The 20,975-nt window shown below is 44.0% G+C and overlaps 1 protein-coding gene across 1 annotated transcript; it reads right to left on the reverse strand.

Moving 5' to 3' along the window:
- Nucleotides 1–518: 518 nt before the first annotated feature.
- On the reverse strand, nt 519–20,858 carry LRRC52 (leucine rich repeat containing 52). Its single transcript, XM_032291543.1, has 2 exons — nt 19,855–20,858; nt 519–974 (listed from the first exon to the last, which is right to left on the reverse strand). The coding sequence occupies exons 1-2, from the start codon at nt 20,474–20,476 to the stop codon at nt 655–657; spliced, it is 942 nt and encodes a 313-aa protein (XP_032147434.1). The 5' UTR covers nt 20,477–20,858; the 3' UTR covers nt 519–654.
- Between the last annotated feature and the right edge of the window lie 117 nt (nt 20,859–20,975).

Below are 20,975 nucleotides of genomic sequence, written 5' to 3' on the forward strand. Positions count from 1 at the left end.
GATGAACCCTTGGTTGTGCTGCTAAATATTTATATTTCCTGTAAAGGAAAGAACATGGACTTTGGGAGGCTGCACTACTTACCAGTTGGGTGACCTCAGTCAGTTGTTTAACCTGTTCAGGCCTCAAATTTTCGTGGTAAAATAATATCAATATTATAGGATTGCTGTGATAACTATGAGATGGAGTGTGAAGATGGCCCATGGACACATTCCATTAATGTTAGCTCTTATCATTTCCTTATATTTTTCTCCATTTGATTAATATTAATCTTAACTTCCACTTAAATTGTTTGATCATTAAGGAAGATCTTAAATCTTGTATTTCTTGTATCCATCCCTCCAGCACTTAGTTTGGGGACATAATAGGTACTTATTAAACACGAGTTGGCTTACTTTTGGGGCAGGCTTTCTTGGTATTTAGATGCATCCAACAATATTTATAGATTTTGTTCCACCCCATCCTGCTGAGCTCAAGGAGTCATCCTTGGGCTGGTGAAGTGGGAAGGGACCAACCTGTGAACTGGCCACCAGAGATTTTATTCATTTTACTAGTAGGTTTCAATGTCTATGACAGCTCCAAGGTGGTGGGATGGGGAAGGCAAGAGAGAAAGCAGGGAGCCTGGGGGAGGCACATAAGATGGTAGTCTCAGGCAACTAAATAAGCTTAGGGAACTCCTGGGATGAGGTCGTCTGGGTTTGAAAAATCCGCCTGCTGACTTCCATCCTAGTCCCGGCCTCATCCTCGTCCTCTTCGCTAGACTTGCGGCGGGTGTTCTGGCAGAGCACAGCACACACACCTGTGAGCCAGGCGGCCACAGTTCCCGCGGCGAAGATACAGAAGCCGATGAGCAGCAGGAAGATGTAGTCTTTGAGGTCCAGGTGCGTGACGCACATGTACCGGAGTGGGTTCCCCACTCGTGTGATGGGCCACCCTGTCAGCTCTGTGGGCTCCACACATGTGGCATTTAGATCATCTAAGAAGAAAAACACAGCAGGTAGGGTGCTGAAACAGCATGACTCCCAAAGTCCTAAGGCCAAAGGGGATCTGGAGGAGCCATCTGGACCCTCACTGCTCAAAGTGTGGTCGTGGGCCAGCAGCATCGACATCACCTGGACCTTGTTAGAAATGCAGACTCTCAGAACCCACCTGTGACCTTCTGAATCTGAATCTGCATCTCAACAAGACTTTCAGGGTGTCTGTTGCACATTAGAGTTTGAGAAGTACTGGGCCTGGACTGTTCCTTGTGTCCTCAAGCTTTGCTGCATTCAGGCCATGAAAATGCTTCTTAAGAATCCTCAAGGAAGGTGAGGCCACAACAGGGGTGGGGAGGTTGGAAGCTTAGGCAGGATTGCCATAGAGTGTTGACATGCCCCTGTTCTTCACCAGTCACCTTCCTCTCGCTCCTCCCTAGCCTCCATCCCATCTTTCCCTTCACCTTCTCCCTTTTTCTTTAGCAGTAGCTGAGTCCAGCTTGGCACCACTAGCATAACCCAAGAGCCTTGCAAGCCACTCAACTCTAGGGAGAGATAAGATTCCCTTGAAATGTTTACTGTGTGTTTTACCCACTCCCCACTTTCCCCCCATGACAAGTCAGGGGAGCTCAGGGTAAAGAGGTTGCCAATAGGGAAAGCAGTTCCGCTTCTCAGTGGTGATGTCATCCATCACTGGCTGATTATGTCATCGACATGAGTCTTCAGTCATTCTTAGCAGCTGACTCAGCTTCCTGGCTACTTCTCTCAGCACCTGCCCATATCTAGTGCCATGGCTTTCAGTATATAACAGAAAGAAAAGTAGGCTCTGGAGCTAGACAGGCCAGGATTCTAATCCAGCCTCTGTTACTTGCTGATTTTGTAAACTTCAGCGAAATACTGGATTCTCTCTCTGAACTCCATTTCCTCATCTTAGCAGTGCAAAGAATGATACTTCTTCTCAGAGTAGTCGAGAGGACTTATCAACATAGGTAAGAAGGCAGGTGATTGTGCCTCCAGCACAGAATCCTTGGAGCCCTGTCATTGGCCCTGCATTTTTCTAACTCCGTATACTCTGCCATGCTGAGGCTGAGTGCTTGTGGTGAGGCGCTCAGGTGTAGGTATCCGGCACACACTAGATCCTTGAGCTCCAGCTCAGGGCTGAGGCCAGGGCTTGAGACAACCACAGTGAAAATTATAATAGCAGCCAGTATTTGCTAAGCTCTTACTATGCACTAAGTGATTTACAAATATCTCATTTAATTCTAATAATAACCTTGAGGCACATAATATTATTTTCTTACAAATAAGGAAACTGAGACTCAGGAGATCCCATAACTCGAAGGTTCTAGATAACTGCAGGATCTAGATAGGAGAGAGAAGACAGAAGACAGAAAACCAGTGTGAGCTTGTTTTGCATAAGTGGGATTTGCAAACAGGAGCTATTGTGGAGAGGAGTTTCCTCTAAACTTCGGAGCAGGAACTGCCTGACTAGTGAAAACATCACTATCCTTGGTGACCCAGGATGTTAGGAAAATCAGGTTCGGTTACAGAAATCCTAATGGGGGCTGGAAGCAGCATTTAGATTAAAAGTACAGAAGTAAGTTGACTGGGGAAAAGGCACTCGGGCTTATGGGTGGCTGAAAAGAGCTGTCCTCTTCACTTGGACACCATTACCTTCCTCTTGCTTCTGTATCAGTACACCTACAGCAAAGTCATTTTGTTTTGTTCAGGAAGTTGGCCTGAAGTGTGTAATGCTGTTTAGGACTCACTCTCAGAACAAGTTGTAGATGCAAGAGGGGAAGCCAGTGCAGGAACTATGTCATACCCACTGTTTGTAATGATTACAGAGGAAGGGAGAGGAAGCCACCTCTCTCTAGACTGAGTATGGGATAGTGGCCCTCAAGGCAAACCTGCCCCACCAGAGGGCTCTCAGATAGAGGGAGAGGAGTTGAGGGCTGAAGTCACAGGAACACAATTATGCCTCCAGACTTCTTTCCAGTCAGCCTGGTTTGAGGACCTCCGTGGCTTTGCCCAGGAGGCCTGAGCATGGGGCTCCAATGAGCAGGAGAGGCGCCTGGGAGCTCTCCTGGAATTCTATCGAGAGAGAGCTCAGGTCACCTGCCCAAACCATGGGAGACACATAAATCTATAAAGAAAGATGTATTTGAGAAAGGAAAACATGGGATTTGGAGGGTCTGGGATGTGTCTAGGGGGGTTTATCTCATTCTATTTTTAAAAAGATTGGGCTTTCAAATTGCAGCTTGGGCGGCAGAGATGAGACTAAACATCACACACATTTCCCCATTTTGGAGCATTAACTTTGAAAGGAGCAATTAGGCAGTGATTTTAATGCATTGTTAGGCTGCTAAGTGAGGGATGTGGGTGGCTTTGTTGGGAGGGAGGCCTGGGTTTCTCTCCCGCTGAATTCTCTCCCCCCCTTCCCAGTCGCAGTCACTGCCAAGATCTGGGCTCTCCCCTCCCAGGCTCCCTATCTCCATTGTTTCCCTTTCCCAGCCCTGGGCCATTTCACACACTTCTGCCAAATTGCCTTCCCCAAGTACAGCTCTTCCCAGGCACACTCTGGCTCAAAACCCTCCTCTGACCCCCTGTGAACTTCAGAATAGCACCCAGACCATCTGGCCTGGCATTCAGAGCCCCTCAGCATCTACCCCTTTTCTCCTCTTCCCCCCTTACTTCTCAGCACTGCTGGTAACCTTTGCTCCAAACAAATTAACTGCATATTATGCCTTGATTACATCTCACCTTTGTCCACATCTGTAGTTACCTTTGTTACACTGCTCTTTTTGTATCAAACGCCTCATACCCCTGGTTTTGCAGGATCATGTTCTTTCCATCTTTTAAAATCTAGCCTAAATGCATCTATTCCGAGGATACCTTCCTCAACCACCTTGTCCTCAGAGCTCAGAGGATATGTGATTGTTCCCACTCGTGAACTCGTCCCTAGCATTTCCTTGTGTCATTCTTAATGTACCTATCACATTCCATCTTTCATGATGGTTATTTACAACGTGCGTCCTTTCTCCGTTACTAGATGGACTATTAGCTCCTAAAGGCATAAGCCATGTCTGATCATTATTGTTCTTGTCCGTAAGAGCTAGCATTCATTGACCAAATTGGGTAATTCGTAAAAATGGGGGATTTTCTAGTATTTTTTTTTTTTAATTATGAGATTCTAGGTTAATCCTACTGTTCTGGTTTAATTCTATAGAAACACTCTCTGTAATTTTGATCCTTTGAAATTTCTTGATAATTTGCTATATGGCTGAATGTAAGGTAAATTTTAGTACATTTTCCATGTGCTACAAAAAAATTATACAGTAGATCCCCTAATAACGCTGTTTCATTCTATGTCATTTTGTTGCAATGTTAATGAGAAAAAAAAAATATTCCCTGCCAGGGCCACTGTCTGTATGAAGTTTATGCAAGCTCCTTGTGTCTACATGGGTTTTCTCCTGGTGCTCTGGTTTCTTCCCACATCTCAAAGATGTGCATATTAGGTGGATTGGCGTGTATAGATTGTACCAGTCTGAGTAAGTGTAAGTGTGCATGCGTGGCCCCCAATAGAATGGCATCATGGCCAGGACTGCCTCCCACCTTGCACCCTGAGTTCCCAAGATAGGCTCCAGCCACTCACAACCCTGAACTGAAATAATTAGGTAAATATTATCTTACTTGTTTGTATGAATCTTTCTTAAATGTTTGTATGTTTCATATTTCATTGCTAAATATTAAAAGAATTTTTTTGGATCTTTATTTAGAAGTTTGGTGATGTTTCTGTGACTAGAAATAAGCTATAGAAGCTTAAGTCTTCCTTATATCAATCAGCCTATGGTGGAATTCGTTTTGTTATATGTCATTTGCTTAAATTAAAGTGGCAGTTTCCAAGAACCTATTGATATTAAGTGAGGACTTACTGTATTCTTCGTTGAGTACATTGTTCTGTGTATGTCAGTTAGGTTGTGATGGTGTACTAATTTTCTATATCCTTAATGACTTTTTATTTATAAACATCTATTGTTTCTTAGTTATTATTAGACTATTGTCTACTAGTCCCAGTAATTATGTAAATACCAGTTTTTGCTGTGTATTGGTCCACTCCATCTCTACTAAAAATACAAACATTAGCCAGGCTCACTGCAACCTCCACTTCCCAGGTTCAAGTGGTTCTCCTGCCTCAGCTTCCCGAGTAGCTAAGATTACAGGATGCACCCCATGCCTAGCTAATGTTTGTATTTTTAGTAGAGATGGGGTTTCACCATGTTGGCCAGACTGGTCTCGAACTCTTGACCTCACATGATCCACCTGCCTTGGGCTCCCAAAGTTCTGGGATTATAGGCATAAGCCACTGCACCCAACCTTGGCTTTACAGATTTTAAAGCTGTGTTATCAGGTGCATACAAAGTTATAATTTTTATATCTTCCTGGTAGAATTACCTTTATGTCATTGACCAGTATCTTTCATTATCTCTAGTAATGCTTCTTGCCTTGAAGTTTACTTTGTTTAACATTAGTATGGCTGCATTGAATTTCTTTTTGGTTAGTGTTTTTATTGTGTATCTTGTTCTGTCCTTTTACTTTTAATCTTTCTATGTTCCTATATTTAAGGCATACTTTTGTAAGCTGTATGTTTTGTTTTCAAAGCTGGGTTTTGTTTTTCATCCAAGCAAGCAAACTTTGTATTTTAATCAGCTCATTGACATTTAATGTAATTACTGATATATTTGTAATTATATCTAGCATCTATTTTTTTCCACTTGTCCCACTTATTTCATGTCCTTTTTCTAACCCTTCTTGCCTTTTTTTATATACAGAAAAAAGTCATTTCTCTTCCTCTTCTTTAGCTCGTTAACCATACCCTCTTTTCCTGTTCTAGTATACTGTCTTTACAGGTTTTATACCCATCTACTGATCCTGCCTGATATGTGTTATGTACTATATGAGATGCTTTACAAAATTAAGCTCTAAGCTCTACTCTTGATCACCCCATAGGGTGGCTTTAATTATTCCCATGCTGTGGAATGAATAAACTGTACATCAATTCTTCCTTCTCTGGCTTTCTTGGTTTCCTTGCCTCTCACACAGGGGGTTAGCAAGTACTGTTGTATATGCTGTGCACTGCAGAACTCCAGGAGGCTCCATTTATATTATAGACAGGTGACCCAGCTTTATGCCATCCCTTCCCTCAGCCTCACTCCAGTGGCCCACAGCATTAACTCCAGTGGTTATTAATGTTGAACTTCTTATTGCAAATAGTTCCTAAGGAAACATAAACCACCATCTGGTTTATTACTGTACACAGTATTGTTGCTTAAAGGCAGAAAACCTCTTTGTCAGAATCAGATGCATGGAGAAACTATGTGTCTGGGGCCTGGAACCACACCTATTAGTGTAGAAGCCCAGGAGGCCTCCCTTTCAGAAAATAGCCTTGAACCCTCTGGTTATAAGGGGAACTGCTTCTTTCCTTGGTCTGCAGGAGGGACTGCAGTTCTGCCTAGGGTTCTGCTGCAGGTTCCTAGGGGCTTAGTGTCCCCAAAGGAGCTAGGCCATGGGCAGCCTGCGCTGAGCCCCTGTGGCAGCTTGCTCAGGAACCTTCTGGACTGACTGGAGGGGGTGAGCATCTAGGCGGTGGCAATGGAAAGCAAGAGGGTTGAATCTGAAGGTACTGCAATTACCTCTCAGTGAGTAAATATGTTTCTGTCAGCTTAAGCAGTTTGTCAAGCACTTCATCAACTTCTACCCTGGACCTAGAGAAAAGCCTTATTTCCCCATTTTTTCTTATTAGGCCCCAGTCCACCCAAATATCACTAGATGTAAAGTGCTTTGCCTTCTGTTCTTTGCAAGCTAAATTAGATTTTTTTTGTCAAGGAAGTTGATTTGCCACCTATTCATTTGTCTGACTCCACTCATTAGATTACAGATGCTATGAGGATAAGGATTTTTGTCTGTTTTATTCACTGACATCTATCAGGATGCTGGAGTGCAGGGTGTGTTTGTTGAATGAACTGGTTGTTATTTAAACCCTTGGGCTCACTGTCCTTTACATAATGCTTGGCTGGAAGAAAGGGAACCTGGGTGGTAGAAAAACCACAGGTGGGTCAGCTGACCTTGGACTGCCTCAGACACTCTACACTGGGTGAGTAGCAATCCCTATGAGTCTGAGGAGGGTTCAGTGAGCTAAGTGAAGCTCCAAGGAGGCAGGAATGGATGCTCTCTTGGACCAAATGGAAGTATAAACTTTGAACTGGGAAGGGCACTTCCTCTGTCCTCTAAGACTGAAGAGAAGGAAACAAGAGTGTGAGGATAAACTGTTGCAAACATGATATGAAAAGGTAATTAATTATTATTATTTCCAAATTGCTTTTTGACAACTGTTTGAGAGCAGAGATCCTTTTTCTACCCTTGTATCCTTAGTGCCTGGCACATAATAGGTGTTCAATAAATGTATGTTGCATGTCAGGGTGAATTATTGGTCTGATCTCCCATAGCACTTTTAAAATGCTCATGTCTTTGGCCTGTTATTTAGGACAGGTTCCCCAAATGAATTTGAAGGGATCACAATTATATATTCTGTTGTACTGTGGGTGCCCAGAGATGATTCCCTAGAAGGAAACCTAGGTTGGGCAATATGGCTGCTCAAGAACACCAAAGCCAACTGGCCAGCAAGGCCCCCTTCTCAGATCCTCATGCATGAACCTATGAGAATTTCAAGTCCTGGCACTGGCGTCTACCTTTGCCTTTACTCCATTTACTCATTGCCCAGCTGTCATCCAATGATGGCATAAGCCAGTGGTCAGCAAACTACAACCTGTGGGCCAAATCCAGCCTGCTGTTTTGTAAACAAAGTTTTATTGGAACACAGCTTTCCCATTCTTTTATATTCTAATGCTGCCTTCACGCTAATGCCAAAGTTGAGTAGGTGCAATGAAGACCCACAAAGCCTAGAATATTTACTATTGGCCTTTTATGGTAAGCGTATGCTGACTCCTGGTCTAATCCATCCCAGGAACCTTAAAACCTTAAGGATTTGTGTTATTTGGTCTTGTACAAAGTACTATTCTTATCTGATATTCATAATTTCCCCCCTTTGTATGTAGAGTCTATAGATTTTTAAAGGTTAAAAGTGATTCATAGACTCATGGAACATGTAGATGAGACCTTGATGTTCAGCAAGTTCAACCTGATTATTCTTGTGCTTTACAGGTGTTTTAGGTTACAGAACTGGTCTTGTGTGTAACTGGTTGCATATGGTCATGATTCAGAGGCAGAAAGCTTTCTTTTTCTGATAATTCCTTCCCATGTGCTTGTCAGTACCCAGAACTCAGTGGGAGATGAAACCTTTCATTTCACCAATAAAATAACACTCAAAGTGTAAAGTTTTCTGAAAAAGAAGCAAATGACTTAATCTCTACTCAGGGGTGGCCCCCCTGCTACCACCTTTCGGTGGGGTAAGGGGAACAAGCTGTATGACGGGGCTGGGGGCTGGGACCAGGAGCTTCTTAGAAGTTAAAAATTAAATTTGTTTCTAGTTTCTTCTAAGTTTGGCCTAGAGCTGGGCCTGCTTAATAACTACCCAACTGCTCAGAAAAATTCAGAGGGTAGATAGTTGTCCTCATGGAAAACAAACCATTCGTGGAACCCCAGGAGCTGAAGGGCACCACCATTCACCAGTCCACCGGTCCACCAGGAAGAAACTTGGGAGTCCTGTTTGCCTCCTTTTTCACACTCCACGTTCAAATCATAAGCAAACCCTGTTAGTTCTACCTTCAAAATGTGTCCTGATTCTTACCTCTTCTCATTACCTGGATCATTGCCCTGGTCCCTGCCACTGTCCTCTTTTGCCTGAACTGTGTTGGCCTCTGAATGTGTGTCTTTGCTTTTTCCTACAATCTCTATGTGGAGACAGCAGTGGGAGTACTTTGTAATCACAGATCTTGTCACTTTCCTGCTCAAAATCCTTCCATGACTTCCCATCACACTTAGAATAAAATCAAAAGCCTCTCCATTGCTTATCTACCCTATGTGATCTGGCCTCAGTAATTTTCTATCTCATTCCTTTCCTTTCTCCTCTTCCTTCACTCTGCTCCAGCCATACTCACTTTCTAATATGTCAAACTCATTCCAGCCTAGGGCCTTTGTGTTTGTTCTCCCCTTGGTCTAGAAAGACCTTCTTCCTCCCTATATAATATTAACATGGCTTCTCTCTCACTTTATTTCCGTTCTCTGCTCAAAATCACCTCTGTAGCGCCACTGAGCATGGAGTTCCTGCCTTGTTCTCAATCTCAGGCACACTCTTCTCTTCTCCTCTCTTATTTTCCTCCATGACACTTGTCATTACTTAACATTATGTCATGTATCAATTTATTTATTGTCTTCTCCCACTAGAATGTAAATTTCATGAGAGCATGTCTGTTTCTGTTCACAGCAGTATGCCCCGTGCCTGGCCAAGGCGCTGGCATCTGATTGGTACTCAGTAACTGTCAGTGAATGCATGTACTCAGATAAAAGTCTGGGTTCTTTACCCCTTTGTAAATGTCATGTAGGGATAACAATGCCTGTGCCTCACCTCAGCCAAATGCTGTGACCAAAGCATCTTGGCTGTTAGAAGAAAATGCGTTGAAAATTACAAGGGTTTGTCTAACATGACTTTAATTCCAGTCTTAACTACGTTTTCACTGGATGCATCGGATTTTTAGTAATTCTCCTATTTGGGTTGAGGAGAAGGCCAGATTCACGTGTGTGATCAAAAAAGCTATCATTGGCCAGGTGCAGTGGCTTAGGCCTCTCAGCACTTTGGGAGGCCAAGATGAGCGGATCACTTGAGGCCAGGAGTTCCAGACCAGCCTGGACAATATGGCAAAATCCATCTCTACTAAAAATAAAAGTGTTAGCTAAGCATGGTGGCACAAGATTATAGTCCTAGCTCCTTGGGATGCTGAGGATCACCCCAGCCTGGTAAGTCGAGGCTGCAGTGAGCTAGGATTGCACCACTACACTCCAGCCTGGGTGACAGAGCAGTAGGTGTCTGTCTCCAAAAAAAAGAAAAAAAACCCCACAAAAACTGTCACTGCATATGGGCCATGCAGCAGGTTAGGTGTTTTTTGTGTTACCGTCTTGGAAGCTTTAACACCCTGCTGAGGACCTCAAGAGCTCTGGGACCCCCAAGTTGAACTCCTTGCCTCTGCTCACCCTGTTTGTTTCTGCAAACTCGCACTGCTGTATCCCTTCTCTGCATCTCACGTGAGACTCAGAATCACCACCAGGCAAGAGAGTTTGTAACAACAATGACAGCTAGCATTAATTGAACATTTACTATGCACAGTTCTAAAATCTTTATGTGGGTTTTTTTCATTTAATTATCACAACTTGAGGTAATATGCACAATTTTATCTGCATTTTGCAGATGAGAACCTGGCTTGCATGGAGATAGTTGCCCACAGTCAGGTAGTTGGCAAGTGACAGAGGCAGGATGAAAAGCCAGGTGGCCCACATCCAGAGCCCACCTTAGTATTGCCTGCTCAAGCAGGATGTGAGCATCTCAAGGATAATGTATATTTTATAGTCACCTAGTTGATTAGTGTTATGGAAGCATCATAGAAAACATTAAAATGTGTATTTTATAGGTATAAAATCGTTCTTTGTCTTTTACCTCACTGAAAGAGAAATATAGGCACCAGGTGGTCCCCTCATTTGTATTTGTCCCCCATCATCACATTCCCCCATCTTTGCTTACCCTCACCTTCTCTGCAGTCCCAGAGGACAGAGGGGGTACCGTTCCCCTTTCATGGATTACCTCTCCATTTGGTTCTAGAGACCATCCATCAATTTCTGTCCCCTTGGGGATTTCATCCTACCAGTGACTTCCCTTCTTTCCTATATCTTTGTCCTTTTTCTCTGCATCAACTCTTTCCATCAGCAGATAAGCACATAGTTGGATCTCTTTTCTCCTAAAAATCCTCCTTCTTCATTTGTTTTCTCTCCACCTATCACCCTATTCCCTTCAGTCCACAGCCACTCTTTCTAGAAGAGTAGTTAACATGGTTTACTCCTTCTTTGATGTTCAGCCCATAACCGATTATGGATTGATGTTCAATCCTATCATGCCAGCGGAACTGCCCAAGACATCAGGGATCTCTGGTGCTAAATCTGATGGACAGTTTTCAGTCCTTATCTCACCTCTTCCTACTTTTTGGAACCTTTGGCTTCCATGAATTTACTCTGTTCTAATTTCCTTTGTCTGGGGGCTCCTGTTGTCCTACATGGTTTGCTCTTTTTACTTGACCCTTTGGTATATTGTATTCTTTAAAGTTTCTGTACTTGGCCCTTATAATCTTCATTTGAAACTTTTTCCTGATTGATCTCATCTTCTGTTAGGTTTCAATGATCACTAGTGAGTTGATGATCTCCAAATAATATGTATATTTTATGGCCTGTTCTCTATTCTGAATTTCAGGTCAGAACATTCAAATGCCTAGTGATTTACAGGGACCTCCCACTCAATGAGGTCAAGATGGGACTTGGCTTATCTTCTGACTTCCTCACTGCCCTCCTCCAAGTGTGTTTTTGTCAGGAAAGCCCCAATACTGTCCAAGCCAAAGTCTTGGGAGCTACTGCTGATTTCTCCCTTTCCTTTATTTTCTGTATATCATTCATTCACTCAGGAAACACTAGTTGAACAATTTTCTCTGTGTCAGGCCCGTGCTTGTTTCTAAAGATTCAGATTTGTTCTCATAGAGCTTCCAGTCTATCAGAGAAGACAGATGTTAAATAAATACACATTTATTAATTAGAATTGTGCCAGAAGTTACACAGAGAGCACAAGAAACTATGAGAGGAACTAGTTCAGTCCCAAATCCTGTTGTTTCTGCTTTCTAAATGGTTCCTTCTCCAATGTCTACACCTGTCCTCCTCACCATTGCTCTAGGCTGCCATACTATCTGGCTTGAATGCCTACAGAAGCCTCCTTCCTAGCCCTACCTCCAGCTCGCTGGCCTCCCAAGACTTCTTAAGATATATCACGTGTTCCCCAGAAAATCATTCAAGGCCCTTCCTAGCTGGGCCCCATCCTTTTTTCCAGCTGCATCCATCCGTTGTAGGATTACCTCAAGGATGAGGAGCTTTTCACCTTTAAAGATGGGGAAACTGAGGTCGGCTGCTTTGGCCAGACTTGAACTGCTGTTTTCCAGAGTCCTGAGTGAAGCTGGGTGACCTGAAGGGCCAGGTGTAGAGATCTGGCATTTCTGAGCTTAGAGTATCCTTCAATCACCTACCTACTCTCAGGGATCCAAAGTGGCCTGAGTCAGGGAGTGTGTCAGAATCGCTCAGGGGTTTCTAAACATCCCATGCTTGCTGCTCCTATCCCTTCTTAGATTTTCTGGGTGGCTTAGGGATCACTGACTCAGTTGCACTCTTCTCAGCCCCCTCCTTGCCCTTGGAAGGCTGCTTTTCTGGCTTTCAACAGCCTTGGAAGCCTTGAAACTGCTGGTTGCCCAGCCTTTTTTTTTTTTTTTTTTTTTTTTGGCCTTCGGTTTTTAATTTCCCTGATGGAGGACATGGGTAAGCATTGATAGTGGAATAATGTGAGGACCTGAATTCATTCTGGAAATCTAAGTTTGGGCACAGTTGTGGATGACTTTGTACTTGGTAGGTTGAAATGGGGCCATTATCCCAATACAGCAGTCTTGAATACGGGATGATATAGCCTCGTAATGAAACTAAGATGTTCTCTGCTCAAAACGCCCTCAAAATGACTTGGACCTGAAGCAGCACGTGACTCAACCCATCTGCTCCCTGCAGATGGCCCTGAGTGGCTTTGTCCACTGCCTCTGCAGCACCCTTGCTCAAGCTCCTCTGATGTGTGGGCCCTACCATCAGGCTCATTTAGGACTGGGGAAGGCTATAAGAGCTGACACAGAGGGGACTCTCTGTCCTCAAACTGCCCCACTCTTACCCCTGGTAGCCTGTCACTTTCTGAATTCTCACTGTTTCTGGTTGTTCCCTGTCAAATTGCAAATGCTCCCTGAGGGGATATTTCAAAACACTAGTCATTAGCATCTCAGAGCAAATTGATTCATTTGCTAATTGGAACAGCCACTAAAGGTCCAGAACACAGGCCATTGTTCTAGGGTTCCTAAAAAGTGTCCTAAGGACCACCTGCATGAGGAGTTGACTGGATCAGAACCCAAGGGCATGGGACATGGGACCTGGGATTCTTGTGCTCATTTGAGTTTAAGAAGCACTGTTTGAGCAGGTCTGGCCTGGGAGCAATGTCTGGGGCAATGAGTTCCTTGGGGTGGAGGCATTGTTTTAGTGAAGTTGAGGGTGCTTATGTAGGAAGTGGGAGAGTGCAGGAGTTGGAGGCATCTGCTTCTTAATTGAACTTCCTAATTATGTGATGTAGCCCTCATCACTGGGAACACCTCCACCTCAGCACTTGCCACTATGCACTTGCTCACCTGGGACCCTGCCTGCTGAGCGCTGCTCTCCTTTCACCTCCTGTGTGCTGATCTTTCTATTTAGGTCCATAGGCTGCCAGCTAGATGAGGTCTTTGAGGATAGCTAACCCAACCCCTTTATTTTAAGGACAAGAAAAGTGACTCTTGAAGAAGGAAAGTGACTTTCCCTGTATCACACGGTGGCATTTCTGGGATCAGGACAGGGCTTCCTGGCTTTCAATTCTGTCTCTTGTATCCTAGATTATCTTATTCAAGACAAAAATTATGACTTTTTTCTCTGTGCCACCCCAGCATTATAATGCAATGTTGGGCACATAATGAATATACAATAAATGTTTCAGAGTTAAATGGATCATGATGTGCTTGACAGCAAAGAAATATGATAGCATAAAGGAAAAACATTGAACTTAAATATCAGGATATCTGTGCTGGGCTTGTCTCTACAGCCACTTACCTGTGACTCTGGATTCTAAAGTTCCACCTTAAATATCCTATGTTAAAAGTCTACCCTGACTGGTGTGGTAGCTACTAGCCTTACGTGGCTATTTAAATGCACTGAAATAAAACAAAATAAAAAATTTAGTTCATTTGTACTAGCCAAATTTCAAGAGCTCAGTGGACACATGCGGCTAGTGACTACTATATCGGACACCGTACATATAGACCATTTATTTACCCTGTGGCAGAAACTTCTGTGTAACAGCATCAGACCAGACTTTGCGGATGGAGGAGAACGGGATGTATGAGGCCAGGTTTTGTATGTTGTGGAGCTGAGAGTTTGAGTGAGTTTTCGGGAACATCCTGAAAGCCATTCGACCCTGTCCCCTGAGGGAAATCAAATATCCTGGGAAGAACTCAATGACCACTCTCGCCTTTAAATAGCATTAATGACTGGAAAATAACAGTTCTGGCTAGGAATTAGTCCTCCTACTCGCTAACCTGGGCCAAAAAGGAAATGGAATGTGTAGGGCTGTTTTCAGTCTGTATTGATCAGGGCTCAGTAGAGCACCCTGGCCAGAGACACACAACAATACACCTCCATTTCTGTTGTAACTTTTGTGTTTAAAAAGTGACTATGTTGGCTGGGCGCGGTGGCTCATGCCTGTAATCCCAGCATTTTGGGAGGCCGAGGTGGGTGGATCACGAGGTGAAGAGATCAAGACCATCCTGGCCAACATGGTGAAACCCTGTCTCTACTAAAAAAAGAAAAAAAAAATTAGCTGGATGTGGCGGTGTGTGCCCGTAGTCCCAGCTACTTGGGAGGCTGAGGCAGGAGATTGCTTGAACCCGGGAGGTGGAGGTTGCAGTGAGCTGAGCTTGCGCCACTGCATTCCAGCCTGAGCAAGCAAGACTCTGTCTTGGGAAAAAAAAAAAAAAAAAAAAAAGGTGACTATGTTAACTCTTTGAGAACTGAACACTTTTCAGTACATCTGGTGAGTATGCCATTGGAGAGGTTCTTTTGATTCACACCTTTGATAATAGCACCAAATCTCTTGCCAACTTGAGAAAGTTTTGATATTCTTGTTTGGCGTAGCCTTATGATGAAATAAAGTGAATGAAACACTTGGCTTCTTCTCCAACCCCTCTATGGGGGGTGTCCTTAGCTAAAATGTGACACAAGGGAAGCATATGATATTGCCTTCATGTCTTTTCTTTTGAGACCTCTCCATTTCCTTCCTGCACCTCTGTTTCCTTCAAGGTTCTCCACTGCTGCAGGATTAATCTTAGCTAATCAAATTCCCAAGAATTAACTCCTCCTTCTGATATGAGAGCTGATAAAGGCTTAGGGGCACTTGTGTTATTCTTCCCAGGAGTTCATGTATTTCTACAGGGTCTTTTTCAAGATCATGACACATATTTGGGACCCAAAAGGATGAATCTCTAGTGGCTAATTTCAGCTTAGTGGTAGACAGTGGTTAGGGAGACCCTGGGCAAAAGTATTTATTGCTTAGTTATACCATGTCGGTGACGTCTTTCTCCCCAGGCCGGAGAAAGTTGCCTGCACATCCCTAGAATGTTGCCTACACATCCACACCTGCCTCTGGAAGTGTAGCTTGTCTTTAGGTAGAGCTTTGCTTCTAGATTCAGGTGACTCAGGAACAGGCACCCTGCTGCTGCTGGTCCAGCCCCAGGTCTCATGGCCCAGGCTGAGACAAAGCCTTGATCTGAGCTTCTGCTTTTGTTCTTTAGGGTCTGAACCCCCATGTTCTAAACTTATAATACCCAACTTAGCCAAAATGTGCAAAGGTGTGTCCTGTCCCTCCAGGATTCTTCTTACCCCATTTTATTAGGGATTAGAGTCCTAGAGGCAGCTGCCCACCTTCCCACATCCTGTCTATATTCCTACCTGCATCTCTATAGTCCTGTTTCTAGACAGGGTGCATTGTCCTCTAACACCACATATGCCGAGCCTTCCTGAAGTCCACTGCTTATCTGAGGGACTACTTGACTGCTTTCTGCTATTATACTCTCTTAGTATCCTGTATCTTTCCTCATCTACCAATCATTTGTTTTTGATTGCTTATAGTGTGTCAAGCTTAAATGCTAATGGCACTTCATAAATGTCCTCATTTCATTTTATGACAGCCCTAGGAATGTTGGTTCTATTATTATCCTTGTCTTCAAGATGAGGAAATTAAAGTTCAGAGAGGTTAGGTAACTTGTCTTATATCCTACAGATAGCATCAGGGCTTGGATTATAACCTGTTGATTTTATTCTAAAATCTGAGCTCTTAACACTGGGCTCTGCTGCCTGCAGGGTGGCTGTCCTTCATTGCCTAGAGGACAAGTGGCTTTCCTAAGTGCCTGTTACTCCAGTAGGCACATGCTGGCCTCGTTTGTCCTGCCCTGTTTTGTTCTGTTACACCCAACTAAACTATGGCACCGATATATGCAGATGACCCAGAGTTACGTGAATCTCCATATGCAGCCTCAGGTTTCTTGGTTAGTTACCCACGTGAGCACTTGTTTGGCACATAGTAGGTACTCATAATTATTTAAATAGATGAATGGATGAACTCAATCGTAGCATGGAAGTCCTTTACTTCACTGTATTGCTTTTCAAGGAAAATGTGTATATATATATATATATATATATATACATGTGCACTCTCATATTGCCCTTAATATTACACCACAGTGAAAATTTCCCATTGCTAAGGTTCAGTATTTCCTTGGGTCTACAATGAACCTGTTTGTGAACTGGATTCTGTCTTATAAACAACCAGGTTGCTCAGCTTATTTCATAGAAATCTTCCTATTTCCTGAAATGTGCACATATGTAGAGAGATTCCTGGGCTTCATGCTAGAATGTGTCAAAGATCACCATTTTGATGACAGATGTGGTATAAATAGGTGGATTTCAGTTTGAGAGTTCACCAAGAATGTTTGCCAATAATGAAGATATTTCCACCTAGCGGAGATCATAAATCATCATAGGAGAGTCAAATGAACTCAGTATCTTTTTTTTAAATGGAGGTCTGGCTACAGGGCAAGTGAAGCAGCTAATGAATTTTACTGTATGTGTGTTCAACTTTATGGGTATGCACATATCTGTTCATGTGTGTGGGCATGAATCTGTACATTTATGTATGTGTATGTAATATGTGGGTGGGCATGTAAGTAGGTATGTATGTATATATGGTATATACGTGTAGGTATGTAACACATGTATGTATATATGTATATTTGTTTGCATATGTGTGTGTATGTTTGTGTGTTTGTGTGCACATCTGTGATTGTATGTGTGCATGGGAAGGGAGAACCAGACTGATTAGGGCCCAAATGAGAGCAAACGCTAAGGTTAGATTTACCCTTTAGGAGTTGGGGTAGACTGGGGTGAAACCTGGGTTTGCAAGAGAAGTATAGGCATATCAGTGAATTTATGATGGTTAGTGCTTATTATCCAATGAAAATGATCTGGAGTCAGTTCCAGGTGGCAGCCAGATAAAAAAATAAAGCTGAAGTTTAGATGCTGTAGCCATATGTTTGTAATATGACTTATATTTATAACTAAACTCACTTAGAGGATGACAGTTATGTAATTCGAGGATTTATGAGATAGTATAGCCTTGTGGAAAAAGACCTACATTTGAAATCAAGGGGTTCAAAATAACTTTCCTGTCATTTATCAGCTGTGTGATTTTGGGGAGGTCAACCTATTTTCTCATTCAAGGATAGGGTTAGAAATACCAATCGTCGTCTTCTCCACAGGCTGAGGGCACAAATTTCAGTGTTGGTGTGATACTCACACTAAAGAAAATGAGGTACCATTGTGGAAAAATGGAGGGAGGTGAGTAAATTGGCAGTTATGGGTGCATGTGTGGGGTCCCACAGCTAGGGGACGAAAGCTTTGTCTACCTCACAAAACAGACTCTTCATTCATGTTGAGCTTATGAGCTTGACAAGATAGACACTCCTTTCTGATGTCTTGGAAACTATGCAGTGAAAAAGATTTACTTTATAATTCCATTCAACTGTGGATTGAACTGAAGAGTCAAGGAGTCCAAAGTGGTCAGCCTGAAAATTCTGAGAAGATACAACTGTGCAAGCAGAAATTTGACGAAGAGAGATGGACTGGGAGGTGAAATGGTAAGCTTAGGTGCTGGGGTGGAAGCTGAGCTATGTCACTCTTGTCAGCTGGGGTGGGAGGTCCCCCTTGCAACCTGATGGGCTCTATTCAAGGAAAAGTGCATGTGTGGTGGTGAGGGGCAAGAGAAGACAGCACCCTTCCACAGGCGAATTTACAGGAACATGGACAGAGGAGAATCCCCTTTATGGACCATATGTCATGCATGAGGATGATTAATATTGGCCCTCTTTGATAGTGCTTTCTAGAAACTATCACAGCACCAGTTTTGGAGAAAAGTAGAACACATTATCTCTGGCTCCTAGAGATGGTGTTGCAGAGAGGCAGGGCAACCTACCAGAGATAACTGCTTTTGTGTTCTAGTCCTGTTGGAAGGTGGTCTGACAAAGTTAGTTCCCTTTGATTTACTCTAACAACTCAAGTTGAAATATCTGGCAGTAGGGCCAGGTGTCTAAGGCACAACATTTAAGGAGGCACTGACTCACAATGTCTCAATCTCAGTGCACTCGCTCTCAGTGCCTCCTTAAATTTTGCCTCCTAAAAGCCCTGCTTGCCTCAACCCAGTCCAGACTCTGCCTTGAGGACTTTTTGAGACCTGCCCTTTGGGAGGCCAGGAGGGCACGTTTTTCACTTGCTGTCACCACTTGGTTCTCTCTCCCCCAGTTCTTCCTGAAGTCTGTCATTCTGGCCAGGATTATTCCTAGGATATTGCCACCTGGGCAGGGCTTCATGGTGGAAACTTCAGGACTTTTATGAAGCCGGCTCTATGAAAACATCTTCAAAGGCAAACACCCAGGGAAAGGAGAGAAGATACGGTTTTAACAGGGTTTGATTTTCTACCCAGGGTCCAATTTTGCTGGATTACATCAGTGGCTCCAGGCTTTATGTGAGGAGTTATTTCTCGTGTTTCTGAAACTCTGACTTTCCTGAGTAAAGTGCTATTATTGGGGGAAGAAGAATTGGAGGATAAGGATGAGACAGTAAAGTCCCTAAGACAAATAGGGAATGAGGCACAGGGGCCGTGGCAGGTGGGGGAGGACAGTGAGGAGAGTGGCAGCAAGGAGCTTGGAAGTCTCCCAGATAAGAGTTGAGCATCTGTCTGTAAGACTAGAATCTCTCCGCTTGACACCGTGAGCACTGGGAACCCTTTTCCACTGATTCACACCATTCTCTCCTTCTGTAGGGGGCTGGCATCTTCAAAACAAAGCAACTATCAAAAGCCCTTTCTTCCTTCTTACCTCCTCCCTCTCTCACTGTCTGGGTAGCTTACATGCCCTTCCTTCCATCTGCATATTAAACTTTCCCTTCTATATATCATACTCTTATTGAATTCTCTACTGCTTATGAATGACTGAATTTACTTTTTGATCCTGAAAAAATTCAGTTGTTGAATTAAACAGATTAAAACAGTTTACCAACAGAATACAGTGTCCCCGTATTACCTTATCACTTTGCAATTAGAGTACTTTATCATTTCTACACACATCATATATTTGATGCAACTCTGTATGTTAGGCAATATTATTGTCCCCACTTTATGGATTAGAAAACCAAGGCTAGGGAGAAATGGTGACATTTTCAAGGGTAGCCAACTGGTAAGTGCTGAGTTTGGGACCAGAACTCAGCTCTTTGAATTTCTATTTCAGAACTTTTTCTTATTGCTTCTCCAGTCAACCCAAGGGTGGGCCCTGCAGAGTAATAAGAATGCTTTCAATCAGCTTTACCCCCAACTTTCTCTCCCACTCTGACCATCTTTTGACTTCACCTTTTCTGGAGCCACTTCAAACACATCATCTTCCCCACACCCAATCAAGCCCTCACCTGAGGGGTCCATATGGGACACTATTAAGAAGATGGCGAAGTCCAGGAAAGAGCAGTTGCACTTCCAGGGGTTTCCACTCAGAAACAGGGTCTCGAGAACAGGGAGGTGGTGGAAGGCATCACTGTCCAGGGTCTGCAAGCCGGTATTTCTGAGGTCCAGGTACCTCAAAGAGGTGGTGTTGGCAAAGGTGAACTTGTGAAGCGATAACAGGTGAGGGTTGTTGGCAATGTTCAGCTGCACCAGGTTGCTGAGCACCGAGAAAGTGAATGGGGAGATCGAGGTCAGGTTGTTGGAGCTGAGGTCAAGGTAGATGAGTTTGAAGACCCCGATGAAGGTGTAATCCATCACCTCTCGAATCCGGTTGTTCTGACAGTCCAAATAAACAAGGTCACTGAGGAGTCCTAGATGCATTGCTGGCAAACTAGTGATTCTGTTCTCGTTCAGGAACAGCCTCCGGGCGTTCAGGGGTATGTCAAGGGGGTATTCGGTTAACTGTCTCCCTGTGCAGATTACTTCTTGGGCTTGACACAGACAATTATTTGGACACTTTGACCCTGATACCAGCCCCATTCCAAAGGAAAAGAGTAACCACCCGGGGCCAGGGCCTGAAGCAAGGGACATAGTAAGAAGCCACAACCACCCTCCTTCCACCTTCCTGCGGGCTCTGTCCCTCTGATCCGAAGGCTGCCGGTGGGGGTTGCTGCGGGGGAGGGGCGCTGGAAAGAACTGTAACACTTTAGCTTTGTGCAAAGCAATTTTCCATTACAGGAGAACTGAACAGAAATTGAAACGCAAGGCTCACTGCCCTGCCGCCCAGCTTGGTGGCTCTGCCACTCGCTCCCAGACTGCCACTGGAAGCTTGCCCATTTGGCAGCTTTGAAAGGTCTCACCCTTTCCCTGCGTTTGCGAGTGAAGGGGAGCCAGGGGAGAGCCACATGACAATGAGGTGGCCAGTTGACACCTTTGTGATGTCAGCAGCCTCAGGAGACTGTCTGGCTGAGGGAAAGAGATTCCTCTCTCCTTCTGGGTGGTGTGGGGGTGTTTTGTGTATCTTGGTAAGCCAGCTGGAGCTCCCTGGGGAAAGTTGAGGCCTCATGGGTAGGGGCCTGCAGCATGCGCC

This window comes from Sapajus apella, unplaced genomic scaffold, assembly GCF_009761245.1.
Source record: "Sapajus apella isolate SASKATOON/1434 unplaced genomic scaffold, GSC_monkey_1.0 scaffold25, whole genome shotgun sequence".
Lineage (NCBI taxonomy): Eukaryota > Metazoa > Chordata > Mammalia > Primates > Cebidae > Sapajus > Sapajus apella.